The sequence below is a fragment of the Uranotaenia lowii genome, chromosome 3, assembly GCF_029784155.1.
Source record: "Uranotaenia lowii strain MFRU-FL chromosome 3, ASM2978415v1, whole genome shotgun sequence".
Taxonomy (NCBI): Eukaryota; Metazoa; Arthropoda; class Insecta; order Diptera; family Culicidae; genus Uranotaenia; species Uranotaenia lowii.
Genome location: NC_073693.1, coordinates 139,728,812 through 139,750,896, shown reverse-complemented (window position 1 = coordinate 139,750,896; position 22,085 = coordinate 139,728,812). Strand labels below are relative to the sequence as shown.

General features: G+C 40.8%; 2 protein-coding genes across 3 annotated transcripts in view; one reads left to right on the top strand and one right to left on the bottom strand.

Moving 5' to 3' along the window:
- The first annotated feature begins 5,209 nt into the window (after window positions 1-5,209).
- Window positions 5,210-6,542, top strand: LOC129752658 (exonuclease 3'-5' domain-containing protein 2-like). The gene is made up of 2 exons (XM_055748428.1): window positions 5,210-6,031; window positions 6,219-6,542. The coding sequence occupies exons 1-2, from the start codon at window positions 5,210-5,212 to the stop codon at window positions 6,540-6,542; spliced, it is 1,146 nt and encodes a 381-aa protein (XP_055604403.1).
- Window positions 6,543-10,858: 4,316 nt separating this feature from the next.
- Window positions 10,859-22,085, bottom strand: part of LOC129751755 (ecdysone-induced protein 78C) — a 122,280-nt gene continuing 111,053 nt past the window's right edge. For both annotated transcript variants that reach the window (XM_055747447.1, XM_055747446.1), the window contains one exon: window positions 10,859-12,973. In XM_055747447.1, coding sequence (XP_055603422.1) covers window positions 12,593-12,973 — 381 coding nt within the window. In that variant the 3' untranslated portion in view covers window positions 10,859-12,592. The remainder of the gene's footprint in view (window positions 12,974-22,085) is intronic.

Sequence of the window (22,085 nt, the reverse complement as noted above, 5' to 3'; positions counted from 1 at the left end):
ATATCATTAAAACATACATTTTGACATCATTTTAAACTTTTAGAAGCTTATAAAAACGGAGTAAAATTTTCAGATCCTGAATAACAAATCTAGAGATTAATTTTAAGAAAATATTATTAAATCATCTTTGTACTTCTTTATAAAGCGTTTGGTTCAAAATTAGCTTGAAATTGGCTTTGAAATGCCTAGGAAATTAAACTTGATTTCAGTTATTTTTACAAATTTTATTTATTTTTGGAAGGTGTAGCAAAGCACACCGGGTTATTTTCATGTCAAGGAAAAACCTGGTAAACTCTTCCGTGATACTTATGTAATGAAACACTGCTTTACTACTCAGCAGTCTAAACAGAACTAACTTCGACTTTTTATTCAGATCCTCTCAGCCGTGCAACAGCTCTTCGCGTACCGTTCTTAACCAAATGTTGGACACAAAAGTCCTCCCCCCTTTACGTTATGATTTTGATATAATAAAAATAATGTTTACAATAAAATTCAATTTATTTGGCAATCGCCCACATAAGTATTTCTAACAAAATTCATTTGATAAAAAATCAAATTAACCTTCCAAAGCTGTTCGCAAAATATCTCCACAAATCTATTTCGAAGATAATTGACCTGTAATTTCCGTGCGTTCCCCTGGCCGCAAATATTGACCGATTTCAATGAATTTTAACTCATTGTATAGATAATTTATTCTAGTTTCTCAATATTAAAAAAAAAGTCAAAATATTCTATTCAGTTTACCAGAAGCTGATTCCGAATGAAAAAGTCCCAAAAGAGAGCTCTTTTTAGAATGCTTATTACTTCTGACAAATTTCGAATATTGCGCTTATTTTATAATATTTGAAATTGTCAAGAATAAATCTATCCATGGATGTATAAATTTTTGGTGACCCAAAAGAATTTTTTGTCGCTATACCGGAATTTCCGGTAGACAAAAATCTTACTTCAGAAAAGATACCCAATTTTGGCTTTGCATAGCTGTATCTTGTTTACCAATGAACCGATTCTCTAAATTCAAATTTTTTTTCGATAACTTTATTATTATTTTCATAGAACAAACATGGTTTCTCAAAAATCTCAGTTCTTCAGTATATTGTAATGCACCTCACATCTTTTTTGCCATTTTTCAAACATCCCCTTGAGTTAGTAGGTTTACGGGATTTCTTAGCGAGATTTCTCTAAAATTTGAACTCAAATTGGCCACGTGCGCTTCCGGTCATATTGACCCGAACGACTTTGGAAGATTAAAACCTGCGCACTTCCGTTATAGTTCATTTCCGGGAATTTTCCAACGATGCATTATCAGCTTCCTCGCGTCGCCTCTTCATCCGTTCAGATCGTCTGACTCCTTGATCGACATGCATTGCAGTTCGTCATCTGAGTCGCTTTGATTCGATTTTGTTGACCGCTTAAAATCGAAGCCCGGAGATGCGTTTTCCGTCGAATCATCCAAAATTCGAATAGCTGGTCGAGATTGTTTCCATTCGTAGCAGTTTCTTCTAACATGCCCTCTGGCATTGCAGAAACTACACACAACACTCCCTCTTATTCTGTCCGGTGAATATAATCGATTTCGTTGGTTGTAATTGAACCGAATATTCGGACGATCACGTGACGACCGATGAACTTCTCTTCTTCAATTGTCTCTTGGTCTTCTCCAGTTTTCCCGGTCATCATTCCGCCAATGACCAAGTCGTTCAATTGCACTAACTCTCTCGTTGGGTTCATTCCTGAACGAATGTCTGGCCGTTTGTTCCCGAGCTATGAGAATTCGTTCGATTTCCTCTAAAGTTGGGTTTTCCAGCTCGTATATTCGTTCACGAGCTTTCAAGGCCGATGCTCCAAGAGAAATGCGATCGCGAATTTGCCCGTCCTTTTCTTCGGCACTGAATCCACAGCTTTCAGCAAATAACTTCACATTAGGAATGGACTCGACCATTTCATGTTTTCCCTGCGATCGATTGTAAAAATTTTCTTTTCTCTTCATCATGCTATCGGTTTTATCATAACGGTGTTTGAGACGATTAATAATATCATTGTACTGGAGTGTGTTCAAATCAACGCCAGGGAATAGCTTTTTGATCTCACTGAAAACCGTTGCTCCCCCGACCGTTATGAACAACGATTTTCTACTAGTTTTAGGCACATCATTGTAGTTAAATACGTAGGGGAGAGTGGGGATACTTGATCCCCTTTTCTTATTTTCACCATATCTTTTTGGAAAAATTTAGCAACTCGCACTCTTTTACATTTTTTGACAGCGTGTAACTTAAATTTTCTATGCTCCTAAAATAAGAACGATACTTGAACCCGTAGATGAACTAGAAGCATTTTCGTGGGAGTAAAAAAATTGCGATATTTTGAAGTTAGGGGAGACTTGATCCTTTATTCAGGAAGCCCTAATCCATGGAAAAAATTAAACAAAACCCCAAGATAGAATGTTAATTGACTATTTTGGTCATGTTTGTTCTCATTTCACAATCTAGAATTGTCAGAAATAAAATCTATAGCTTATTCTCAACCCTTATGACATTGCATACTTACGGGCGCAATTTTTATAAACAAGAGAAAATCAATTATTTTAGCCCTTTTCTTCAGATAATTGATGAATGAATATTAACTATTGGATAGATATTAGTAATCTCGTAATCAGCAATGACCACGATCCATAGAGAAGAAGAATATACCAGGATCATTTGTACCCATAATCAACATTTTAGAAAACTTTTTCTGAAAAAAGTTGATAGTTTTCCATCGCTTTGAAAATATTGTATTTTGAAGTTCATTTTACGCACGAAAGATTGATGTATTGGAATAAATATTTTTGTTATAATATTTCCATGTTAGGAACATTTTAAAATGATGAAAAAAGATCTTCAAGTCACAGTTTGTGAAATTTTTCAAACAAAGTTCAATAACCCAATAACTTATTTTGTTAAAAATGTTTGAGCTTCAACCATTGCTGTTTTGTTCCATTTGGCACTTTTTTCTAGAACATTTGATCTTTGTACGACGTTCTAGTTTGGAGATATAGCTAAGGAATCAAGTATCCCCAGGGATCAAGTATCCTCATTCTCCCCTATTCTAAACGCTCTGCGTGACCGACAAAGGAAGTACCGAGTATATAAGGTTCGACTGAACCAATGAAGGTATTCATTAGATCGCGAATTTGCCTGACCACTTAAGATTTGCGTTTATTCTCCTGCTCACGAGAGTTGCCTCTCGATTTACAGCTTGATCGATTCACAGTTTTCTTCCTCCGCCGAAAAATGCAATGGCGATAAAACAACGCTTCTTGAAACAATGCCTTTAAAGCCAAGATTTGGACAATTGCCTCAGCCATACAGCAGCAGATTTTGTTCACAAAATTACCAAATCCGACTCCTTAACAATTGTTTCCGCCTACTTTGTGGCACCGCAAACAAAAGAATCACTTGTTTCCAACCAAATGATTTATCTTGTGATATGATACAGAAACCCACTGTCACCACGATTTATGGTTTCTAAATACACTAAACTGCACTTTTGTTCGTTCTGTCGACAATTCCGAGGTAATTAAATCCACAATTATCCTTGTCGCCACCTTTATGTCAAGGAAAACCTGGTAAACTCTTCCGTGATACTTATGTAATGAAACACAGCTTTACTACTCAGCATTCTAAACAGAACCGACTTCAACTTTTTATTCAGATCCTCTCAGTCGTGCAACAGCTCTTCGCACACCGTTCTTAACTTTGAAAACCACTGTTCTGATCAATGTATTCCTAAATAAAATGCGATTAGTATGTTTTCATCTCAAATATAGGCTCATTATTTCATGCGAGAACCTCGTACTTATGCAAGGAATATTTAAAGAAGGTAGTGCCAAGGCAGCTGTGCACTAGTATTGGTACAGGCTGATACGTCACAATCACGAAAAATCTGTTAATTTACTTGGAAAATTTTCTTTATCGATGATAATTCGAAGAATATGCTGGAAATTCCACTTTGAAAACATGTTATTCTAGAGGGATTCTTGCTCTTCAAGATGGGTACAAAAAAAGTTGCATTATCGAATAATTTTTCTATAAAATAGACCATTGAATTTTGAAAAAAATGGTGGATTTTCATCACTGAACTTGCAAAACTTTAAAGCTAGTTCAAAGTTTTCCATGAAAATGTTCAAGTCAGTACAGTTTAAGCTCCTCATTACATTAAAGTTATAAAAACACATTTTTTTATTCAAAACCACAATCTTTTATTGGAATTTTAGTAAACTGAGTTAACAATCATGAATTAATGTTAATTGTTCTACGTACAAATTGTGTATGGTAAACGTGTTGGATAAAAATCATGACAATCAGTTGAACACTCAATATCTACCAGCTAGACCATTTTCAAGTTGATATTTTCTTCATTTTTGCACGTTTTAGTTTGGAAGCGACATTGCATTCATTAATAAATTAAGAAAAAAAAACCATAATGCAATCTTCAAAGGACCAAAAAACTCCATTACATAGTGAAATAGAGGCCCTATAACAAAATTGAAATGAAATTAGAATTCGATTTCATTCTAAAACGTGTTTTTCTTTGAAATTCCTTCCATTCTCACATAAATTTTCGATACTCGTTTTTGTGACGTCACAAAAAAAAATCCAATATGGCCCTCGACATTACCTTACTTAAATATTCCTTGGTGCTTATACCCTGTGCTCCAAACAGTAGAAGAAAAAAAAACGCGAAAAAATTTCTGCTTACAAATTTTTAATGATAGCAGGCTTTGAATTGCTTCCCAGTACACGTGAACTCTGTATGGTCGTTGCTAATGCCTGGGCCATGGTGATGATGAAACAACCCTACCAAAGCGAAAATTCGGTTTCGAAAAGTGGGTGCCATGACTTTTGGTTCGTGGGAATAAAAACGAAAGTTGTATGGGATGGTCCCTTTTACTAAAACCTTACTCTGGTTCAACTACATCTCTGTACCGGATTTCAGGCTGATCAGGTAAACGGTGTGGATTTATATAATGTGCATCCAAACAAACAAACATATATAGTCCAACTCATCTTTATATATTAGAAGAAGAAAAAAAATTAAAAATATGTATTCAAAAATTCAAATCGCGGTGTGCCAGTTTTTTCTCTGGTTCTGTCAAAACGAAAATCTGAAACGCACGGTGTACAAGATAAAACTTATACCTATACTTATACCGTGTCTGAAACGTACGATGGCAACCAGAGCTAAGCCACTGTACGATAATTGCATGATGCAAGCCCCAGACGGAGAAGTGCTATCAACCTGTGACCGCAAAAAAGCCGAATGGTACGTGCGAAAGGAATTGGCTGAAATTGTGCCGGATCAGCCGAACTACACGATTCGGTTGAAATTCGAACCCAAGGGAAGATCTGTCGGTGATGTTGGCCAGTACTACCAGATGGCTAAAGAGAATCGGTGCGTCGTTTGCGGAGAAAAGAATTCCTTCATCAGAAAGAACGTTGTTCCCAGGGATTATCGCAAGCACTTTCCATTGGTTATGAAAGAGCACAATTCCCATGATGTTCTGTTGCTTTGCGCCCCATGTCACCGGACCAGTAATATGAGTGACGACAACATGCGACTCAAGTTGGCTGCCATTTGCTCGGCTCCGTATACATCGAAAGAGAATCCTAAGGAAGTACGAGTAGAATCGATGAAAGACCTGCGAAAAATAGCTAAAGCCCTACTGTTTGGTACTCAGATCCCAGAAGAAAGACGACGCAGTCTCGAGGGACGGATGCGTAAGCTGTTACCCTTGGGAACGGAAATAACCGAAAATTTGCTAAACATCTATGCCAATATAAGCACCTGCGTCCCGAACGGAGATTACTTTTCACAAGGCCAGAAGGTCGCCGATTATTACCGAATACAACCCGGTGGTCTGAGCGAGCTGGAGAGAATGTGGCGAGAGCATTTTCTGCGCACGATGAAGCCAAAATTTCTACCAGAGCTTTGGTCTGTTGAGCACAACTACAAAAGATTGGAAATTAACACCCTTATTCTTGTTTACGACGTATCTGTCGTTCGTTCGAACGGATACTTTCGATCGAATTCGAAAAACGTATTCTTGTTTTCGTTCGAACGTGATACGTTCGATGTTGGTGTTACCAGATCGAAATAGAAATTTCGAAGAACGGAGATGTGTCAAAAAACTAATTTCGCCATGACAACATAACGTAAATAACAGTTTATTTTCGTAGTTTAGTGAATTTTCAGTTGGTCGGATCCGTCATCCGTATGAAACGGAATACTCAAGTTTCAATACCGATCCAGTTGGACCGCGGCTAGCCGGTCTCCAAATCCCGGTCAGTCGAATTGATCTCCTTAGAAAAGCCAACTTTGGCGAACGATTCGGAACAGGTGCCCCAATATTTTTTTCTGCTATCTTGAATTATCTTTCGGCTAAAGTGCTACAGTTCAAAGGAAACGGGAGGACAAAAGTCGTTCGTCAATTGAAGTTAGCCGTTCAGAATGATGTGGAGCTGAACAAGCTCCTGCCGGCTAGACCGGATCGGAGAAACTAGGACATTTTCTGGCCCGGAAAAAAATTCGCATCGATCGATTTTAGGCTTCGATTTTTTGACGAACCGGAGCCGATTCCAGTCGGTGGTAGGGGTGCAGTCACTGCTGCTTCTGAAAACCTGCCCCACATCGGAATGAATAAAGCCGTTGATGCTTAGAATCTCTCGGGGGAAAAAGCGGCCCCACCGATGATGAACGAAACAAAGAAATCCGATGTAAAAAGAAACATTTGAAATAAAAATAGTTGTAAATCTAGAAAATTTCATTTACTTCCATGCTTTAACATTGCCCCATGGTACTTTTATACTTCTCGTTTATTTTTTTTGTGTTAAAGTATCCTTTTTGCACCAAACGCCAGCCGTTCGCAGCAGTAGACTTGCGTTTGTTACGCGGTAGTGAAAATACGTTCGATCGAAAACCGGAATGCTACGTTTCGTTCGTACGAACTATGTTCGAAAGATCGAACTGATCGCATTCGTTCAAACGAAAACAAGAATACGAAATAGCAAAACTTTCGAACGAATGTCATTCGATCGAAAACAAGAATGAGGGTGTAAGACAGAAGAAGGCCGTGTCAACGAGAAAGATCTTCAGCAGCAAACCAGCAAGCCAGCAGATCGTGGCCTAGTGGATAGCATACTTGTCTTCTAAGCCAACGTTCATGAGATCGAATCCCGGTCGTGACATAACCTGGCACACATAGTATGATGAAGGTTGGCGGTTATAGCATTAGTGAAATGCTAGCCGTGTATACCTTGGAATTGTACGCCTCAATAATGCAGCACATGCATGTGGATGGATCTTTTCAAGGGAACTTAGATTGCACTTTGAGATCCTACCTTGATATGTGTGTGCTCGTAGTGCTACCGGTAAACAACTGCAGCTTCAACCAATAGTGCAGGGGTGTCAAGTAGCATAGCAAAATAAAAATAGTAACGCGGGGTAATACCACAATAGATCAACTTAATGGTCGCAGTGGACTCTCTCCCCAACAGGAAAAAAAAAAAAACCAGCAAACCTTCGGCAGTTTCTACACCATCGACAAACGCAAGCTATAGCGTCGGCAGTACCACCAATGGCAACGAAACTACCAACGAAGACCCAAGTAGCAGCAGTAGTGACACCCTGAGTTTTCCTACCGATTCTACCAACTCCGCCAAAAGTCATGAGGAGAAAATTGCAAAACAAAACTTTTTTTTTAATGAAAAATAAATTCGAACTGTTGGAAAATTTATAGTTTTTCATATATTTGTGTTGCGTTACTTAAAAATTCTGCTTAAAATCATGGATGAGTTTTGAACCAAAACAGAGCTTTTAAGACTTCAGGTTTTGAGAAATTGAAAATGACCCCAGATAGACTCAGTCTAATACTACATACGTTTTTTCGGTATCTACAAACTTAAAAAAAATTACACGTGCATTTTGAAAATAAAAAAAGTCATGTGGAAAACTTTTCGAACAAAAAATTATAATCGGAGATTCGGAGATATGATCATTTGTAGATAAAAAAATGTCTTTTGACACCCACCTCCACGTTTAGTGTTAACATTTGCTGTACATATAAATATGATGTTTGAGGCTTAATTTTGAATTGTATTAGTTATTCAAAAATATATTTTCATAATTTTAATTTTTTTTTGTTTCGATTATAGTCGTTGTACCATCTTTATGGCATTCGCAACTTTATCAACGTTGCAGTTGGTGGATCGTTTCTAAAAAACTTATCCGGAACAACTGTGTTCGCTGTTTACTCTTGGGCTCGAACTCGTGGACATCGGCTCAGGAAGCAACTGACTTGCCAACTGAGCTATATCACAAGCCCCTTAATAATTTTAATCGTATTTTGATTTCGGAACAACTTTCGCATTATCATTTTTCTGGAAATTTACTACCATTTAAATGTCCTACCATAGAAAAAATAAAAGATTTAGTTTTTTTACATTTAGAAGGGCCAAGATGATAGAAAACTCTAAAAATTGAAAAATATTACAAATCACATGATTCCGTATATAAAGGGTGATACGGTCAAAATTTGGTCGAGGGAAAACGCGTGTAAATCGGTGAGATCGTTTATTTAAAAAATCAAATTAAATTTCTTTTTCAAGTTTAATTAGTATACAATTCAGAAAAAACATTCAGTTAGGCTTCCGCTTTTCCAAATCCGAATTTGCGGGCCTAACGCTTAACCCCTGCCATCAGATTTTGTACAGCCACCTTGTCCACCTTCTTTGCCGCAGAAAGCCAATTTGCCTTAAACTGCTGCTCGTCCTTAGCAGTTTTTTTGGCCTTCTTCAGGTTCCGCTTGACAATAGCCCAGTATTTCTCAATTGGGCGGAGCTCTGGCGTTTTGGGAGGGTTCTTGTCCTTGGGAACCACCTGCACGTTGTTGGCGGCGTACCACTCCATGGCCTTTTTACCGTAATAGCAAGATGCCAAATCCGGCCAAAACAATACGGAACAACCGTGTTTCTTTAGGAAAGGCAGCAGACGTTTATTCAAACACTCTTTCACGTAAATTTCTTGGTTGACAGTCCCGGAAGCTATGAAAATGCTGCTTTTCAAGCCACAGGTACAGATGGCTTGCCAAACCAGATATTTCTTCGCGAACTTTGACAGTTTCATGTGCTTGAAAATATCTGCTACTTTTCCCCTTCCTTTTGCCGTATAAAACTCCTTTCCCGGAAGCTGCTTGAAGTCGGCTTTGACGGAGGTTTCGTCGTCCATTACCACGCAGTCAAACTTCGTCAGCATCGTCGTGTACAGCCTCCTTGATCGCGCTTTGGCCGTCGTATTTTGTTTATCATCGCGATTTGGAGTCACTACCTTCTCGTAAGTCGATAGTCCGGCTCGTTTTTTGGCTCGATGCACGGTTGTAGACGATACATCCAGCTTGTTCGCGGCATCTCGGAGAGAGAGGTTAGGGTTTCGCTTGAAACTACCGGCAACTCTTTCAGCGGCTTCCGGTTTCGATTTCCCCCCGATCCAGACTTCCTGGCTATCGACAAACGTTCCCCAAACACTTTAATTACATTTGTAACGGTTGATTTGGCAACTTTTAGCGATTTTGTCAGCTTTGCGTGCGAGTAGCTCGGATTAACGCGATGCGCGAACAAAATTTTGATACGCTGCTCTTCTTCCTTGGACGGCATTTTGACAACTGAAGAGTGAATTTCAAAATCAAAATAGGAGCAAAATTCTACACACACACCTTCAAAATGAGGGGTTTTCAGGTTTTTTAAATGCAAAATTGAAAGAAATACGTCAAGTTGATATTGACCAAATTTTGACCGTATCACCCTTCAACAAGTATTTCACAACCTCGGAACATTTTTTTTAAATTTCATCCCGACCAAGGATTTCATTATAGCTCAAAAGGACATTCGGACTATTCTTCAAACAGTAGCATATCATTAGGTCACTGGTATTATTTATTGAATGCATTATATTCACTTTTTCCTCAATGTCCTGTGCTCCTGCTGAAATAAAAACTACTCGTAAGAACATAATAAAGTGATGATCTTTAATGGTGGTGTAAAAAAATATAGGAAATTCATAGCGCGTTTCTAACGACCGAATTTAACTCGATTTCACAGTATTAGTATGTATGTGTGTCCCTCCATTTATTGTGTGTGTTTGTGAGTGGAACGTGCGATGAACAGGTAAACATCAATTCTTATGTTTAGGAGTTTTGTTTTGTTTTATTTAATTCTTATTTGCATAGTTTTCCTGTCACAAGTTTCGGTCAGATTTTTATCTTAATTATTTTGTTCCATCTCACAGATAAGACTTTTTCTACTTTATTGAGATTATTTTTTTCTCTTCAAATAAATTACACAACCAAATATCAATAAGAATCCATAGTGTTACTGTAAATGATTTGCTCATTTTTGCAACTTTTCATTTAAACTACTCGTAAACAACAATATAATATAGTATAAATAGATGCATTTCTTTTTTGAGTTTTAAAGACAAATAAATGTGTGTGAATGTGTTTTTTTTTTATATGTTTCTGTATGTTTTCAAAATAACTTATTCGTATCGCTAATGCACATTCGAAAACAATAAACTTTACTCTTGTGCTATAAAATATAAAAGTGAAGTACGATCATTTGCGCGATTGTCAATTTAAAATACAATTATGTAATAACGCACAGCGTCCACAAAAAGGATAACAACATTAGAACGGTTCAAAACATCTGGTTCATGTTTCTGGCGTTTGCTCGTGGTATAGAATATTTAGTTTAAAAAAAACTTATTGTAGGAAATCACTTTGCGTTTTGTGGAATGTCACACATCAATTGTTGCTTTTGTTTGTCGCTTGTTTTTTTTTCTTTATATCATCCTTCAAGCATCATTAAAATCTAAGATTTCCCAATATGTTTTAGTTTTGCTCTCACTTTTTAAAATTTGCTTACTTAAAGCTACCATCTAAAGATACAGCACCAGTTTATTCAGTTGATTTGCTAATTGTTTCTTGAGATTTAGCAATATGATTTTTTTTTGTCAAGAGTCGATTTAAAGGTTGAATCAGGGAAGGATGTCTTGATCCACATACTGTATAGAAGCGTGATAAGCGATCTCATAAATAGAGAGTACTCATTCAATTCACTTAAGTTGTTGAAGAATAAAGCGATGGAAAATGAAGTTAAAATAACACTTAAGAAAACCAAATCAAATCTAGTATTAAGATTAAAAATACAGCTTTTGAATCCATAGTTATCCAGAATAAAGATAAAAAAATTCAAATTCAGATTCAGTAATAAGGATTCAGATTAAGACAAAAGAATCAGAATTCAGCTCCGGAATTCAGGTTTAGAATTTAAGATTCAGAATTCAGATTCAGAATTCAGATTCAGAATTCAGAATTCAGATTCAGAATTCAGAATTCAGAATTCAGATTCAGAATTCAGATTCAGAATTCAGATTCAGAATTCAGATTCAGAATTCCAATTCAGAATTCAGATTCAGAATTCAGAGTCAGAATTCAGATTCAGAACTCATATTCAGAATTCAGATTCAGAATTCAGATTCAGATTTCAGAATCGGAAATCAAAATGCAGAATTCTATTTCTTAATTCAGATGTCAGATACGAATTCTATTACAAATTTAGAATTAAATTGTCTTATGTTTATTCCGAAAATTTCAAAACGAATTTTCTAAATTTTTACTTAAGATGAATTTTGAAAGCTATTTTCATGTTTTGATTTAATAAATGTTATAGTTGGTATGATAGTTTTAAGATAAGAAGTAGTAGCTGTCAGTTATTTGTCTTGGATTTACTTTATCTCATGTGGCTTAGTTTTGTTCCATTCATTGACCTATATAAGTAGAGCAGGAAGAAAGTTTGGTTCTAATTGTTGATATCAACGCGTTTTTTTTCTCTATCTTACTATCACTAACCCTAGAAGAGACGACAATGACAACGAATGGTAAAAATGTTCTAAGATTCAGTTCAAGCACCAATGTTTCGAATTGTGTTTTTTGTTCTCTCTATTTTCGGGGTACGATAAGACTACTGATAGGTATAGGTTGCCCAATTTTTGTTGTTTCAGGGAAATTGCGGTTAGTCGTTTGGTTATCATTAAGTTATGGTTTCAACTTTGACATCGATATTTGTGATATGTGTATGTTTTTTTATAGTGACGTATGTATGATTCTTGATATCGGTTTTGCAGGGTCATCCCAGTTGAATGATTTTTTTTGTTATCGCTAATCAAACCGAAATTGTACATGCATGCCTCCGACTTAAACTCAGACCAAACTTCGTTTCCTACCGTTAATGACGAATATACAAATGATAATTGGCTAAAATGAAATAAACTCACTCAACAAGAAGGTATACCTTTAATAATTTCATCTAATTTTGCTATCATGTAACATTTTCATCTCAGTGAGTGATTTTGGCAAGTCTTGCTCTGTTCCAGTTTAGAGTAGCTTCTTAACTTCGAATATCTTACGGACTACAATATGTTCAATTCTCGTAATTTCTAAAATAGTATTGGCCACGAAGATTAATCGAGCGGATTTTCCCACACTTTATTTTCCTCCCTCCTACTGCAAATCCTCCTCACACTTGGGGATGTCGAAGATTTCGGCAAACAGGGGCGGTAACCGGAATCCGGAGTTCCAGTTCTGGCGGAACCACTCGAGCTGGGCAAAGTGTTTGCCGCCCAGCATCCGCAGTTCGTGGATTTTAGCCTCCAATGCTGGCATAATCTGTAGGGCGCTTCCGGCATTGGGGCGGGTTCGGGTGATCTGGACCCGCAGGGCTTCCGCTATGCATTCGCGCGTTTTCAGGATCATCTTGGTTTCGGTTAGACCCGGGCGATCCGAGAGGAGAATTAGGGCTGAGTATAGTCCGATTTCGGTGTCGCTCAGGCAGCATCCGTTCAGTCCGCTCGTGAAGTTGAACAATGCGTTGGCGTAATCAATCTGGAATGGAAATAAAAATTCAGGAAATTTTTAATTTGTTCTACTTTACTTTTCATCTCGGCACAAAAGGATACATTTTTATCAAAAACGAAGACATGTTTTTACAAAGATTTTCTTGAACTTCTAAGGATACATCGAACAAAATAAATCAGTTTCAGATGCATTCTCTCAGAAGTTTATTTTTATTTTTGTCCTCCTTGTTGAGATGTCTTGAGCTGTAGAATTTTTATCACTATTTTTGTGTATCTATTATTCGTATGTCAGTAGGATCCGACCAATTTCCCTCCTCGATTGCTCCGGCAAAATCATGGAGAGGATGGTCAATCGACGCCTTAATACTATCCTGGATAAACAAAAGCTTCTCGACTCACGACAGTTCGCCTTCCGCGCTGGCAGATCAGTAGACGACTACTTTGATGATCTCAAATCCATTCTGACCACTACTTTGAACCAAAAACACCACGTCGAGGCCCTTTCACTCGACCTATCGAAGGCCTTCGATCGAGTCGACCGCACAGCCATCCTCAACCAAATAGTCAATTGGAGCATTGGCGGCCGAATGTACCTATACATTAAAAATTTCCTGTCCCAAAGATACATCCATGTCCTTATAAACGGTGTGCGTTCTCATATCCGGCATGTTCCCGGCGGCGTTCCCCAAGTCTCGGTCATAGCACCAGTCTTGTTCCTTATTGCCATTAACACCCTTTTCGAAATAATATCCGAAAACATCAAAACCTTAATATACGCCGACGACATCCTCTCGCTATCCATCTCCCCTTTCCCTATTATGGCCCGAAGAAGACTCCAACATGCGGTGAACCTAGTCGCCGAGTGGGCTCCAAAAATGGGCTTCCAATTCTGCCCCAAAAAGTCAACCCTTCTTCACCTCGGCTCCAATAGAAAGAAAATAAAAAAAAACTGCAACCCCTCACGATGTTGAGCGAAACCATCCCACTTGCCCGCTCCACTAGCCTAGTGGGAGTATGGATCGATGACCGTCTTAATTTCCTATGTCATCTGAACAATATCCGTAAGAATGCCGTCAACAAAATCAATATCCTCCGTATTCTGACCAACAAAACCAGCCTAGCCCATCGTGACTCTGTCTTCCGGTTCCTTCACGGCTGGCTCATTCCCTCAGCCTTACATGGGATCGGAATCGTGAATCTAGCCACAGAGGAAGTAATAAAAAAGCTAGAACCGACGACTCTAGAACACCTGAAGGAAGGGTGAGTTGCGGCATACATGATGGAATTTACAATAGAAGTCTGCCCCTTCCAGGCCAATGCACCGTCTTCAGTTCAGAAGCCTACGCCATGCTTGATGCAGTTCAGAAATCTACCACAGACACCGTCATCTTTTCAGACTCGGCCAGTGTTCTCTCTGCACTGGATCTCACCCCTGGATCCAATCTATTTTTCACATAGCTCCCAGTAAGAACATCACACTCTGCCGGATACTGGGCCACTCCGGCATTCCAGGTAACGAGTCAGCCGATCGACTTGCCTCAGCCGGCTCCAAAGTTACTCCCCCCACGATTCCCATCTCGCAATCCGACGCCACTCGAACCATTAAGAACCAGATACTGGAAGCCTGGGAAATCAAATGGGCTACGAACAATCACTCGAAGTTACGAGAGATTAAAAACTCGACGCAAAGATGGACTGATAGATCCTGCACTTCCGAAAGAAGAGCCTTAACTCGACTCTGCATCGGCCACACGCGGCTCACCCACGAATACATAATGGCCAAAGATAACCCCCCTACCTGCAATTCCTGTCTTACCCCTAACTCCATCAAACATATCCTTACCTCCTGTCTCCAATACCACAACCTAAGAATATTCTGTACCCTCTCATCCTTTCTACGATCATCTGCTAAGAATAGTTGCGCTTCACACTCCCAGAAAACGTCCTTCCCGAAAATCATACAAACAACCGTGGTGGAACACATAGCTTTGCCGTTCTTGTAATAGAGCTCAGTAGCTATCTACTAAGTGAGGGTTTTGTTGGGGTTTGAGTATCGGGATAACCAGGCCTATCTTCCAACTTTCGGGGAATTCTCCGTTTGACCAGATTTGGTTTAGTATTTTTGAAAATGTGTTTTTGGCCAGAATGGAGAGGTTCTTGAGCAGGGAGTAGTTAACCTAAATCGTCAGGGTCTGCGGAAAGTCCTTTGCCTTTGGAGAGAGCAAACTCCAGTTCTTCATAGGTGAATGGGCAGTTGTAATCCAGGTTATTGTGGTTTGATGTTGGGGGAAATCGGTAGGTTGAGAATGGAATGAGGAGGAGACGGAGGAGAAATGATTGCAGAAGGAGTTGGCTAGGGTTAAAGGGTCATTATTGTATTGGTTGTTTAGTAGAAGGTGATATGGATCTTTTCGAGAGTTGCCATTTAGGATTTTAATTTTGGACCAGAGTACGCTTGTAGAGGTACTGAGGTGAATTTCACTCGTGAACTGTTGCCAGCAGGCTGCTTTGGCTCTCCTTACTTCTCGTTTGGCTAGGGAGTTGGCCGATTTGTACTCGTCGAGGGCTATTGTTTTACTAGGGTGATCAGGGGGAAGACGTTTCAGAGCACGGAGTTTTTTACGACGTAGTTTAATGGCATCTCTTACCTTTGGACCCCACCATGGGACGGCATTTTTGCCGGGTTTATCACTGGTTCGGGGGATGTGCTTTTCGGCGGATTCGGTCAATATTTTGGAGAAGGATGGTATGCAGTTTGGTTGGCGTATGGAAAGTTGGTTGTCTATTTCCAGTTGATATTCAAGCCAGTAGGCTTCTTTGTACTTCCATTTCGGCCTAGTTGCAACTTGTGGAGAGGGGTGTTGGATTTTGATGATTATGGGGAAATAATCACTTCCGTGGTATCGTCGAGGACGAATCAGTGGAACTTAGGTCCAAGCTCCCAAGAGACGAGGGTGAGATCCAGGGTGGTCATTACTCCAGTTCCGGAAAATTCTATTCGCTTCTAATTTGGGGATGCCGCGATCCACTTTGAGCCGGACGATGGTTTGCTCCTGCTGGTGAATGGGGCATTGTCGACTGATGGCTGAGTGATCGCTCCCGCAGTTGATACAATGGGATGGATTATAGCAGTCTTTGTGGGGACTGGGCTCACCGCAGTCAAGGCAGATAGGGGAGGAACTGCATCGTTTTTTGGTGTGGCCGTATTTGCCACATAGGTAGCACATCAATGGGCGGGGGTAGTACGGTCGTGTTTCGGTACGGATGAAGCCAAAAAAGATGTGATGAGGGCGAACGGTGCCTTTAATAGTTAGCACCATTGAGTTGGTAGGGATGGAACGTTCGCTAGACTTTTTGAGGAACCGTTATTCCTTTACGACGCCTTGGTCGGCAAGGAAGGCTTGAAGGTCTTCGTCCTTCATTCCTTCGACATGGTCGCAAGAAACCACGCATTGAACGAGGTTTAAGGTCGGATGATATTCGATGGTAATTGGTGTACCGTCGATCAGTTTTTCCAGCTTGAGTAGGGCATTAACTTGGGCAGGGTTTCGGATTCTGAGAAGATAATTCTCACCACCATCGACCGGGTTGCCCCCATCAATTTTCCCAACAAGTTTTTCCACGATTGTGGAAATTAGGTTGGGTTTTTTGGCAGCTTGGCTTTACCGGATGGTCGCAGTCGGAGGAATTGAATGTCGCCAAATTCATTGCGGGGGTCCATCCATGAGGGAACAGTTCGTAGGAGCCGATTGTCGGGTAGCTTTGGCAAACCATTCCATAATGGGGTTGTATACGGTTTGCGAAACGATATGGAATGGACTGTCAATTTGATGTCCGTGATAGAGAACACTGATTAACGGTGGCGCGGGAGAAAATATTCACTGGTACTGAACTGGCTGGAGAACGAGAGTGATTCAAACACGTCTGTTCGGCACGGAAGTCGAAAGTGAACTGAGCGTCTCGCTCACTGACTGATTCACAATCATTTAGCCTAGCCGATCATGTTTGTTATTGATTTACGATGATGAATGTTTCAAAAGGAAAATTTGAAGAAATGCCTGTACCGAATGTTGGTAAAACCTGTTGCACATACTCGACGCTTCATTTTTTGTATATTAATTAAACGAACACACACACATAGGATCTCAGTGAAACTTCATATTTCTTTGAAAAGAATCTTCTTTTCTTAATTCTAAGCGCACATCTTTCGAAGTAATGATGGCTAGCATCTTACAAATGCTAAAACCACCAGACAACAGAAAGTGTACTTTTTTATGCCCTGACCGGGATTCGATCTCATGAACTTTGACGTAGGTGACTTGAACTCTAACCACTACGCCAAAGCCGCTGGCAATTGATACCTTCTACGCAAAGCGAAAAGCTAACAATCATATGATAGACTCCATGGATCGTTCAAAACTGATACATATCAGTTGTGATTCCAGGAGGTTGGAAATCATCAAGGAATGCAATCACTATCGAGAAGTTCGAATGCTGATAGTCTGCGTCCTTTCCTGCCATAGCTTGTTTTTTTTTAGGAGTGTTTCAATTCAAATATGGATGGTCGTTGTCATGCATAATTGTTTGTATGCTTTGGTAGGAGAAAGAAAAATTGACCGCTACGATTTTTTTGCTTTCGAATGCAGTCAAGCATGGCTCAGTGAAAATGAATTATTTTCGAAACATTGCATGGCAGACTATGGTGACAAGCCGCCTGCGTATCCTACTAAATAGTATCAATTCCGTTTCAAGGCTTTCTTCTGTCATATACTGTAGTGAACAAACTTGGCGATAGTGAAGTTAGCGTTTCACCAGGGTAGGGGTGTGCTGGTATCCTTATTCGTGTGTACAACGACGCTCTAGCTTATCTCTCAAAAATGGTTGCTACCAATGGAAATATTCCTCACCTCGCATGTGTATTCGTGCAATACACCCGAATGCGGATTCCGGATTGGGGCATGTCAGCCCTCAGAAGTTGTCAAAATTTGCGAAGAAATTTCTCGTTTGGCGGACTTGTTCTGCTTCTGGTCGCGATCAGGGGCCTTTTGTACCTTGAACGTTCGAAGCCCAGCCTTAGTTTTGGCTTTCTGGGACTGAATGATTATGAAGCAGCACCTTTATAAACGACCTAAGGTAGTGAAGACAGTTGAGAAACTGAAGGAAGTATGGGTTTACATGCAAAAAACGGTTGATTCACAGGTTGTGAAGATTTTTATGGCCGGTATAAAGGCCAAGGTGCGGGCATTTGGGTATGGACTGTAAATAAAACACGAGTAAAATTTTAAAATTAAGTTTAATAGTTATTTTTCAATTCCTGAAAATTTGGTGGCAATCGGATGAAAACTCGAATTTTGCAAATCAATTTTGTGTGTTGCAATTTCATCGTGGACACGCTTTAACCAGGAAAATCTTTGCCGCGACCAGCTCTAACTGTCCGAATTCCGAAGTTCGATGACCATAAAGTGCAATGGAGATGATCATCAGTTTTGAAAATGCATTCAATTTGAAGATATCTTGACCAGACCACGATTGCGCCCAAAGCACGCACCGAATTTCCAAAGATCCTTTGTATCAAACGCGATGGCGCCAAAACCATGCAGAGTTCAAAAGGTCCTTTGTCCCAGACTCGATGGCGCCCAAATCATGCACAGATTGTCGTCTAACTGTGTCGCGATGTCGTTTTCGACCTCAACCGCGTCAGCGTGCAAGTGTTCCGATTTCGTTTGATCTGATTCTAAAGACCAATGTTTGGGGTCAGGGCAAAAAACTCGGTCCTACCGTTGGTTGAGTCGCACGTGTTGTCCAGCGAACCCTGATGTCCCTTCAAAGGCTCTGGTTCAATGACCTTGGGTGGTCGAGTTCAGCATGCATGAAAGTTCCTTTGATCAATAATCAACACGTGGTTTTACGAAAGCTAACACATTTATTTTGGTAATCTAGCACACATTGTATTTGAATATATCTAACACATTTATTAACTTTAAGGAAAGACATTTATTGCACTTGGACTAATTTTACTGGTTTTACTGAACCTAACACAAAATATAAAATCACTAGGGTTTTCCTGTAGATGAGATGACATATGGTAGTGGGCTTTCGATCTTACTGATGGGAACGCGCTGAGAAATATTTCATTGGGTATCAACGATGGCCATTCCATGAAATCCTCAAAAAAATACGGATCCCGGCATATCTTAACAGGATGGTGAAGTGCTACTTTCGTAACCGCGAACTGCAATATATGACCAGTGAAAGGGTTAAATCAATAGGTGTCTCAGCAGCGGTTCCACAAGGATCAATACTGGGCCCAGTACTCACATAAAAGAGGTTCCAAAAATTGTAGGTTGCAAAAATTGTTACAGAAGGGATCAAGCCTAAGCCCCCGAGTCCCTGGTCGTTCCTCTGGAGACTCAGTGGAAGGAGGGCACACAATGCCTTCTGGACCATGCGCAATCGTTTTCATAGCACGCTTGAAAGTACTTGGGGGTGATGATCGACGACCGGCTTAGTTTCAGCGATAGCAGCCCTCTCGCGAGCCATGTTGAACAACTCAGCGATCCAGTGCAGCAGAAAAAGGGGCCTGGCGAGTGTGACCTCGTTTATTATGCGGTACGGATCGGCGGCCTGGAAGGCAGCCTTGAGCAGGCAGTGTAATCTACAAAAGCTCTTTAGCATGCAAGTTATCAGCGCATATCGAACAGTGTCTACGGTAGCTGCTGATGTTGTGGCGGGGGTCATGCCCATCCTGGTCTTGTTAGAGGAAGATATCTCCTGTTACGAGCACAGGCACATGCCGATGTGCGGAAACATGTCAAAAAGGCCTCGATGTTCAACTGGCAGATCCAGTGGGCCGGTGGACCCATCGCTTGATCCCTAACGTCGGATTTTGGATGAATCGGAAACATGGAGAGGTGGATTTCTGCATGACGCAGTTCTTGACTGGCTATGGTCCGTTGGACATGTGACCTCGCCATTCTGCCCTTTCTGCGGCTCGCAGTTGAGACACCAGAGCACGTAGTGTTCAACTGTCCAAGATTCAAAGGAGTACCTAGCAGTAAAGCATACAAAGATAAGACTTCATCTTCTGCGAATGCCGAGCTGCTTGGTACGTCGCGTGAGTTTGTAGGATACCTCCACCGTAACCGTCGCGGATTATCCGAGTATAACGCGCCCTCTACGACGGAGGCTGCGGGGATAAGGCATGACCTTCTCCGCAGATGAACTCGTAGAGGGAAGAGTATTTACGCCCCGAAATACCCTCGGTTAGATTAGTTTCACATCGCCGTCGAGTGAGCCACTCAAGCCGGGAGAATGACATTATCGTCGGGATTCTTCTGAGCCGTAAGCGTAAAAGGCCCGTACGTGTTCCTTGATCGACGCGGTCGGTACACGGAGGGCAAAAAGCCTAGGGTTGCCAGCCCCAAAGTTGCCTGCCAAAGTAAGACCGAGTAAGACCGGACTACGGTCGGTGTAGAGTGCCCTCTCGGCGGGGGGCTTTCGAGTAGAGTGCGCCCGATCCTACCAGTAAAGCATACAAAAATAAGACTTCACCTTCTGCGTATGGCGAGCTGCTAGATACGTCGCGAACGCTGTGTGGGATACCTCGACCGCTACGGAGTATCCGAGTAGAATCCTCACGACGGAAGTTGCGGAGATAAGACTTGACCTTCTTCGCAGTCGAATTCATAGGGAGAATAGTATTCACGCCGCGGAATACTCTTGGATAGAGTGACTTCACGTTCATCGGCGGGTGAGTCATTCGAGTCGATTTTGGATGACGTTTTCGCCGGGAATCATCCGAGCAGACGCGATTCTAGGATGAGCTGCTCTCGATCGGCACACGGACGGGCAAAAAGGAAAGGGCCTCGAGCCAAACCAAGTGGAGCTAAAACTGTGATCAGTGCTAAAACCTCGTTAGAAGATACATAGGTCATTGGTCTCGAACAGAGGCGGAGCGCACGATAGTCGTGGTAACCAAGCGAGCCTCGAGTTACGCGTAAAAGCCGGGCCTCAAGTCGTCAGAGGAGAGATCCTTAGCCTTGAGTCGTAACAAAAGGTAGGGAGTGCTATAGTTTCGACTTGAAACCGAGTAAGCCTATGGAGTACAAAAAAGCAGACTTGGTCTCCCATTACGGGTACAGCCTTAGTTGCAGGTCCAGGTGGGAGTTATGGCCAGATTCCCCAGGTGGACTCTATTGCATAAGGGCACATAGTATCTAGAGTCGACCAATTGCACCCATGGCCCCAAAGTAGCATACGCGGTGGCTCTCCGTGCCTTGAAATGCAATCCGTAAAAAGGATTTACCACCCAGATGATCAACTTATTTGAAGAACCACAAGAAAGGCCTTGACGAATGACGACCAACTGATAGCAGCTTGGGGGACAATTTATAAAAGCGGCCGATTTTTTTTGTATGTTTTAAAAGCGGCCGAGGGATTTCTGCTCAACATCTCAAGTTTTTAGAGGAGGCGTCTGATCGCTTGTATAGTGGACTCTAATAGAGGGGGAGCACACGAAAACGGCAGAAGAGTAGGCCTCGAGTTACGAGTAAATATTGAACCTCATGTCGTTAGAGGAAAGATGCTGGAGGTGACTTAAAAATTAGTACGGCCGTGAAGCGCATAATCGGGAGGGACTCCCATCCCTGAGTATAGCGTAGTTGAAAGACAGGAAATAATACTGTCGGATGCTCTTTCTATTGGTTTTCTTTTTGTGGTCGAACTTCATACAACGGATTAAGATCGTATCTCTCTCGTCTTTCGTTCAGTTAGACCGCGGTTGATTCTTGCTACACATTTGTCTCCTGCCGAGTCAACTGATATAGGGAACACTTTTGAGGGTCCCAGGCATGAGGCGCCTGATGACCTCCTTTTCTCTTAAGTCCTTTTGCTCTTCGAGCCAATGGAGCTTCTAGCTTACGTCTTAAGTGTGATTTCCGCCAAGCCGTCCGCTGATCCCAGGAAGCTAACTATAACATTGTTAGCTGTGATAAAGATCGTCATAACATTTCCATTTATACGTCGGACTTATGTACATTTCAGAATATTATAACACTTTACCATTGAGATATAATTAAGATGAAACTTCTTTGAAGTGTAACACGTCTGAGTTCTGAAGAGGTTTGGTTTTGAGGAACAAG

Coding starts and splice junctions, on each gene's coding strand:
- LOC129752658 (XM_055748428.1), top strand. CDS start 5,210: ATGGCAACCAGAGCTAAGCCACTGTACGATAATTGCATGATGCAAGCC. Junction 6,032..6,218: donor CCCTTATTCTTGTTTACGAC/GTATCTGTCGTT, acceptor TTATTTTCGTAG/TTTAGTGAATTTTCAGTTGG.